Source organism: Manacus vitellinus, unplaced genomic scaffold (genome assembly GCF_001715985.3).
Source record: "Manacus vitellinus isolate BGI_N305 unplaced genomic scaffold, ASM171598v3 scaffold_10_pilon, whole genome shotgun sequence".
NCBI lineage: Eukaryota > Metazoa > Chordata > Aves > Passeriformes > Pipridae > Manacus > Manacus vitellinus.
Window position 1 is genome coordinate 8,100,466 of NW_021938838.1, and position 8,525 is coordinate 8,108,990.

The 8,525-nt window shown below is 43.0% G+C and overlaps 1 protein-coding gene across 2 annotated transcripts in view; it reads right to left on the reverse strand.

The window, feature by feature from the left end:
• GALNS (galactosamine (N-acetyl)-6-sulfatase) overlaps positions 1–5,541 on the reverse strand; it is a 41,008-nt gene extending 35,467 nt beyond the window's left edge. Inside the window, exons 1-4 of one of the 2 annotated variants that reach the window (XM_018084199.1) lie at positions 5,418–5,541; positions 4,175–4,249; positions 3,047–3,149; positions 702–845 (exon numbers count right to left, since the gene is read on the reverse strand). In XM_018084199.1, coding sequence (XP_017939688.1) covers positions 702–845; positions 3,047–3,149; positions 4,175–4,249; positions 5,418–5,541 — 446 coding nt within the window. Of the gene's footprint in view, positions 1–701; positions 846–1,058; positions 1,728–3,046; positions 3,150–4,174; positions 4,250–5,417 lie in introns of those variants that run through there. The other variant, XM_018084205.2, reaches the window with a different exon arrangement.
• Positions 5,542–8,525: the final 2,984 nt, after the last annotated feature.

Sequence of the window (8,525 nt, forward strand, 5' to 3'; positions counted from 1 at the left end):
CCAAACTGTGACAGCTCGAACCAAATTAATGATGACTTCAAGTTTTTGGACAAACCTGAGGGACTGGCCTTTTACTGTTAAGCTGTTGGAATGGGGGCAATATGATTAAAGATCTCATGCTCCATCATAGAGAGTTGTTTGAAATGTGAGTAGAATTGTGAGAAGTACACAACAACTTCCAGTGAGACAGAAATCCTGGAAGCAGAACAGGAGAATAACAGCAGAGAAATAAGACGATACCAGGGTCAAAAACGAATGGACAAGAAGGGTACGGACTGCAGACTTGGAACATGGAATGGTGTTATGAAAACAGGCAAAATGTTATTCCAAACAGGAAAAGAAGGAACAAAGAGGTCTTTCAGTACAGAATGAAACCAGTTTCCAAGAGCAGTGGAATGAAATCATCACAGGAAGCTTTTAGGGTGCAAGGGGATGAGCAAACAGCTCTGGGAGGGCAGCACTCAGGAGCAGCCACATCCCTACATGGTCCACATGCACCTTGGTACTCAGAGCTTTATCAGTCATAGAACCATGGAATCAAAGAATGGTTTGGGTTGGAAGGAACCTTAAAGCCCATCCTTTTCCGAACTCCTGTCATGGGCAGGGTCACCTTCCACTAGACCAGGTTGCTCCAAGCCCCATCCAACCTGGCCTCAGGGAGAGCCCAGAAAATAACATCCCCAGGCAAGGAGCTGAATTACCTGCCAATCATTTCCCAGTCCCTATACACAGGGATGTTGGGGAGCTCTCTGTTATCATAAGGTCCAAAATGGCAGTTTGGGGAACCAAACCATTCGTCAAACCCGTGTTTCAAGGGGTGGAACTGAGGCCGGTGCCCCAAGTGCCTGGAAACAAAAGAAACAAACGAGTTAAAATTCTGCTGCAAAGAAGTAATAATCTCATCAGAATGGCATGCAAGGAAACAATCTTTAAGAAGAAAGAACTTAAAGCATTTCAATCAAATAAATGACTCCAGAGCAGTGTCTTAATCTGTCTCACACTTGTGGAAAGCACATCCACGTGGACTCACCCCAATGCTTACATATATTCCATTTTACCTACTGTCCAATCTTTGTTTCTCTTTATTTCCTTCCATTGGTGTCTTCTCTCATGCTGTCTGATGATCAGCACTGAGGGACTACACTGCCCAAAACCACTGCAGAGATGCACATAATGTTTTACTCAAGGATTCTGATCTATGACAAGTCATTTTTATACTCCTGAGCTGTAAAAACAAAAGGCAAAGCTCATGAAATGCACCATTTTATCTGCATGCCCTTTATGGAGTATTCATGCTGCCAAAATGGTACAAAGAGACCTGAATGTAAATGAAATGAGTTTTTTTATGTGCACATGTGGACATAAAACACATTTAGCTACTCCTTATGACAGCTCCTCTCTACTGTGCAGCTTGAAAATTCTCTATCCTTAACTTCAAGATGAAGCTCCTCTCTAATCTCCAATTTTTGTACTGAAAATTCTACATTTCCTTCATTCATGCCATCTTGAAGACATAGAATGCCTACCCTCTCTGCCACTAAAGGGAATCTTTGCATCTTAATGCTTATTTAATCATTCCAGCTTCCACTCAGAATCCTACATCTGCATCCTGTCCACTTTGTGCCAAAACCCTCTGCACCTTCTAAACATAAAGGGCATAAAATGCACTCCCTGAAGTAAAACAATCCACAGAGTTACTGTGGGCTATTCCAAACTAAGTTATAATAGGAAATAATCATCATTCCAACTCTGATCATGGCTTGCTGATGTAACTGTCACTGCAAGTCCAATCTGCAGGACTCCATCCTTTCCTCATTTATAGACATGAGAATACAAAGCTATTCCTGGTTGTTTCTACAACAGGTGAGATGAAAAAACATCTTATTCTAAGAAAGTCCTAAGAGAAATTAGAGATATTAAAGAATGACTGTGATGCAGATTATTCTCTCCCTTTCACAACACAAAAAACAGAAACAGATTTAATGAAATACAACAAATTCTGAAATGGTCATGGAAAATATTTGACTTGCAAACTTATAATTAAACCATGGAACTTAGTTTAATTATAGGACACTCTGAAAAGTTTTTAGAAGGGATGATGAAACAGTATAAAAATCTCCTGCTGGAAAACTTAAAAATCTTTACAAGCCTTAAAATTCTCTGTGTGACCAGGATGAGACTCCAATTTAACTACTGTTCATTGCATGTCTTTACACCTTTCTAGGGAGCAGGAGATGTGCACAAATGCCAGAGCCTGTTGTTGTTCAGCATCAAGCCCAGTCCTGTCCAGGACAACATTTTTTGGATGCACAATAGTGCACTGCACATTCCCACTTAGTCATATCCATGCTAACAGCTGCAGGTCCTCCCAGATTTGCCTTTTCCCAAATAACTGGAACCAATCTGTATTTGCCTTGTTTATTCCTTTTCCCTGGGTGTATGAATTTACATTTATTAGCACTGAACTGCATCTTATTGCATCCAGCCCACTGAGCCGATTCTTCACGGCCACTCTCCTGCTTGGATTTGTGGTGATAAATAATTCACTGTCTTAGGGTGGTTTGCTTTCTTCCCAATTCCAGCAGGTGAATCCGACCACAATTCAGACTCACTCTTTCCTAACTTGTTAATGAAACTGTTAAATAAATTGTATCCCATTACATTCCATCAGAATTCAGTTTATTCACAAAAATATAGCAAGAGTCAAGGAAAAAAAGCATGTGGGTGCTCGAGCAAATTCCAAATAAAATCTTGGTGGCTTTTGATTAAATTAAGTGGCGTGAGACATGGATGAAAGTACAGTTAAAGAGTTTATAAATATATATATACACATAAAAACCCCTTCAACTCTTCATATGAAGATGTAATGGCAACACTCAACTCAGAAATTGATCCCAGCAGGGGGGAAGATCCACCACAGATTCCAAAGTTGGACATTTAAACTTCAAAACAGGGGTTTTTTTTCTGTAATTCCGTTTTTTCTGCTGTTTCTCCCCAACACACACAAACTGAAATCTCAAAGCAAGAGCTCTTCAAATACATTTACCATTTGCCAATGATCTTATTGATGTACCCAGCTTTCTTCAGGAGCTCTGGAAGCAGTAATTCAGAATCTTGGATTCCTCCTACTATATCCTGTGGTGTGTATGCTGTGGAAAACAAATAAAAAACAGTTTTCTGACTCTTAAAAATATTAGAGCAAACAGTAAATGGTACTTAACATTAATAGCAGTGTTATTGGGTCAGAAATAGGAATTAATTTAGAGTCCCAGCAATGTCACTCCTTGGAAGTCCTCAAAAAAACCCAAATTGATCCAGAGAGATCAAAGGGACATCTCTACCCATTTGTGCATCAGAGCAAATAATAAAGGGAGCTACCATAAAGGTGAGAGCCTTGAAAGGGAGAATCATAAAAAATCAGGTGCTTTAGGTGTTGTATTTATATTGTAAATTTGCTTTATATTTTCTACAATGAAGGCATTCTTTTCCTAAATCAAATAACCAATACATTTGCTCATAATACAAGAACCGAAAGAAATAAGTCTCTCTGAGCCCACAGTTCTCTGGCCTTTGTGAATCTCGGGTGTGACTTGGTGTTTGGTAGGAATCAGTCCTTGGCTGCTGATTCTGGCCCACACGTGTCCCAGCACGTGGCATTTGTCACACTGGGACCAAAAAATCAACCCAGGGATCTTCCCTGGAATCACCACAGGCACGAGCCCTATAGAACTGCCAAGGTTAGAAACGGTTCAAAATGATGAAAAAATCAGAAACTAAGAAATAGAAAAGGTTCAAAATGGTTAGAAAACTGGTTGCTGAGTAAAACTGTGAGGAGCCTGTTCTTTCCTCTGGGTGTCAACACACACCCCATGTGACTTTTCCTTCACCAGACCCCAATTCCACTGCCTGGAGGAAACGTTTCTCAGCCAGCAGTAGCAAATGGATCAACCAGCCTTGTTTATGCCTCTTAATTCGAGGAGGTTTTTCTGCTTGATGAGGAGGAAGCAATAAATTTCACGCTTATTACCAGCAGTTAACAGGGTAATCTTTCCGTGCCACTCTGGAGGATCCATAGGGGAAGATCCCCGAGCCAAGCCTTTGTTCAAAGCTAAACTTCCTCCAAGGCACAGAGGGAAATCAGGAGAGGGAGGGGAATCAGGGATGAAGCTCCTACCATTCCTGGCATGTGCATTGGTGGTGTAAAAGCCATTCCTGACTGGGAGTCGGCCCGTCAGCAGCGCTGCCCTTGCTGCAAATAACAAAAACATTCATTTACATGCATTCTTTGCCTAATATTAACATTTTTGTATGAAGACTGAGGCCAGAACACTGACAGAAGTTTGTCAGTGTCCTCTTTCCACAGTCAGCACTGAATCACTCGTATCAGAACTGGCAGCAACTCCCCTCTCCAGTGAACCAGGTTCTGACACACCATTTGAGTTATTCCAGGACAAATCTGAGTGAAATTTGGCCTCTTTATTAAATTATCCACTGCTGAAGAGTCATTATTTTGAATAGTCAATGTAGCAACACTTACATCTCAGTCATGTATATATATATATAATGTATTTAAGAAGAAATCATAGCACAAACTTATTAGATGCTCAAGGCTAAGTTTTCAAGCTTGACTGAACAAAAATCATGAAATATAAAAAGCTGTCCAGCTTTGACAGTAAAATCAAGTCCTGACTGCAGGGAACATTTAAACAGATGTTTAACTTAAGCCTATTCAGTCCCACCATTGGACTTAGCAGGATTTCAGCATATTTTAAATGCCTTTTCTGAGCAGGGATGTCATCAACACACTGCCAAGTGATATCCTAAATGAAAGCCCAAATAAAAAGCCCCTGGTCCTCATTTTTGTTTCAGTTATTGGCAGCTAATCAGGTTTGAGGGAAAGAAAGGAAAAAAAGAAACCACCTCACAGAAAAAAAGAATAAGGATAAAAATATCTGTGTCTCCCAGACCCAAACGTTTCTTTTATCTCTTGTCCCTGTCTCAAGAATCTCCAAGCCACCAGGGTCAAAAACGGGACACAACCTGCTGCCTTTCTGCACCATAGCCAACAGAATCAGACAAAATATGTTCAGCAACAGTTTAGATTCTGTTTTGTTTATCCCAAAACAAGAAAGATTAAAAAAATGCAATTACTGGGAATATTGAACTGTAACAGTTTAAAAATTCTTTAACTGGGCTGATGTGATCATTGCACCAGTGCTTTGCATGAACTAAAGACTGTAGGTTTTCCAATCAAAACATAAATGAAAAGGGAGCAAAAGGCAAGATCAAAGCAGCAAATCCAAACTCTGGCCTGAGGGTTTGGTTGTGAGTTCATGTCAGAGCCTGGCGAACACCCCAAACTTCCCAAAATAAGATGTTTCTTGTGCTTACGTGGTTTAAAACTCCAGTTTACTTACAGGGAGAGCACAGGGGGTTGGCAGTATAAAAATCCAGGAACAGCATCCCTTCTGCAGCCATCTGGTCCAGGTTAGGAGTTTCCTTAGAAGGCTCTCCAAAAGCCCCTAAATCCCCCCAACCCATCTGTAAAAAGAGCACACCAAAAGATGTTAAAGTCCTTTGCCACAACCACAATGTTTCTAAGCCCACATAACATATCCCTTAATTTATAAATTTTTACAGTGTTCATCTCCCTACTCAGTGCTTTCCAAATATGATAGAAAGGATCTTTCCCAACCCTGTGAAACAGGGAACTCTTGCACTTTTCCCTGGTGGGTGGGAAACTGAGGCACACATGAGATTAAATGACTAACTAACAGGTACTAAACCACTTGTAAGATCCCCATTGCCTTCACTGTTACTCAAAGGCCTGAAGCACACACAGAGCAGGGAGACAGAGGAAGTTACACATGATATACTTGGTGTTGTACAACTGCCACAACCGACCCTTCAGTCGCTGCTTTGTGCTGGACCCAAGATTCCATTTCAGCCTCTGGATTATCCCTCTGTATATAAGGAACTAGAAGCACAAGGAAAAGGTCTAAACTCAAAAGCAGCACTGCAGCAAAAACAAGGAAGTGTTTGTTTTAAAGCAAGAGAGAAACCTGCCAGAGGCATCACATGTCCCTCTGCTTATCTGTGGTTTCACCCTGTTCCTCCTAATTCCGAGGGGTCACGCGCCAGGAGAACCATAAAACTCCCATCACGGTGTCTGTATTCTGTGCTGAAATCCATTACTGGGAAAAACACAAATACAGGCAGAAGGTTCTTGAAGGGAACAACTTAATGAGCCATTAGGCACCACAAGTGCCAGCGATTATATTTTGCTCTAAAAAGGCAACAGATTCCTTTAGCTCAGGCGTGCCTCAGGTGAGCAACAGACACAGAGGGCAGGATGTATGGAGATCTTTAGGAAATCATCATCTGGAAGATGACATGAAAATATTAGGAGAGAAGCAAACCAGGAAGATAGCAGTGACCTGAACGCCTTGGAAATGGATATATTTCCTTATCCATATGGCCAAGGAGGCAAAAGCAAAAACACTTTCAGCTGGAAACAAATCTGTGATTAATTTTGCTCTTTAATGATTTATTGCACTCTTTTTCCCACCCAGTTCAGAGAGTAAAAATTAGTGTAATTACTCCTCTTCTTGTTTAGTTTTTCAGGAGGCAAGTGTGAGTTTTTAAAATTTTTCCTGAAATGTGTTGGAGTTTCTTTGTCCATACTTGTAGATGCACCTTATTTGCTGCTACTACAACTCCATCCACCACAATTGCCACAATTCCTTGTGTAGGCTACAAAGCCAAGCTTTAACTTCAGGATGAGTCTATCTAGGTTTAAAAATCACCAAGACACCTATTTTGCAATATTTACTGTTGAATCCTTTCCCAAGGACTGTGAATTGCTCAAACATTATGAAAGGAAGAACAGACAAGATGATTAGATTTTTAGATAAGGTATTTCTTAATTTCAAATTCCAAAAGGTTTGACTTAATAGCTCAGAGAAATCTTGTTTGTTTTCAGGACATCCACACACAAGGAATAAGGAGAGGTCACCTGGGGCAGTGAAGGAGAGGACAGGAATATGCTGAGTCTGGGCCTTCCTTTCGTTTCTGCATCACTTTTTACACAAAATCTGGGAAAGACTCAAGACAGACCAGACCACGCTGACTTTCAGAGCCAAACTTACTCAAATATTCCAGCTTACTTTACTCAAACTTTCCTAGATATCACACAGACTGTGCCTGAACCATGTGCTAGGGAGCTCTGACCATGAGTCACAGCACAGGCCCCACTTCTGAGCTGTCCCACGGCTGGAATACGGCACAGATGGGGCACAGGGAGACCAACACCTGGAAAGGATGATGTGTAGGCCTGGAAACTGTGACTAAGCGGGACTGTGCACATCAGGGAGAGCTCTGCTCCACCAGAGTCAGTGAGACAGAGCTCTAGTGAGCACAGAAAGCAAAGAAATGCTCAAGACACACTCTGAAAACACAAGTCTGAAAAAACAAGCTGTGGCTGTCCCAGCCCTGGAAGTGTCCAAGGCCAGGCTGGATGGGGCTTGGAGCAACCACGTCTAGAGGAAGGTGTTCCTGCCCAAGGCAGGGGGTTGCAACAAGATGGTCCTGAAGGTCCCTTCCAACCGAAACCATTCCATGATTCTATGAAGAGCCCCCACCTTACCACAAGCTCCCCAGCCTGTCCCCCACAACAAGCACTCTATGGAGCTGAGGGCCCAATTTCCCTCAGAATATCCTGAGTTGGAAAGGACCCGCAGGGATCATCAAAATCCAACACTGGACCTGCACAGGACACCCCAGCAAACCACCCTGTCCCTGAGAGCATTGTCCAAATACTCCTTGAGCTCTGGCAGCCTTGGGGCCATGACCACTGCCCTGGGGAGCCTCTTCAGTGCCTGACCACCCTCTGAGGGAAGAACCTTTTCCTGATATTCAACCTAACCTTCCCCTGACACAGCTCCAGACGTTCCCTTGGGTTCCCATTGAGCCCTTCCCAGAACCCGCCCCTGGGGACAAGCACTCAGCTCTCCCATGGCCACCAACCCCCTCACAGTGACCAGCATCACAGAATCACAGAATGGTTGGAAGGCACCTCTGGAGATCATCCAGCCCAAGGCAGGGTCACCTGGAGCAGGTGACACAGAAACATGTCCAGGTGGGTTTGGGATGTCTCCAGAGAAGGAGACTCCAGGCTCTCCCTGGGCAGCTGTTCCAGTGCTCTGCCACCCTCAACGTAAAGAAGTTCTTCCTCATTTTGAGGTGGAACTTCTTGTATTTTAATTTACGGCCATTGCTCCTCGTCCTGTCGTTGACAGGACAGTCTGAGACTGAACAGAGTCCGGGACCATCCTGTCGTTGACAGGACAGTCTGAGACTGAACAGAGTCCGGGACCATCCTGACACCCCATGGAGATATCTGTACGGAGAGATGAGATCCCCTCCCTAAGTTTTCCTTTCTCTAGACTACCCAGGCCCAGCTCCCGCGGGGTCTCTCTTCACCAGGGAGATGCTCCAGACCCCTCACCACCCCCTCCCTGCACCCT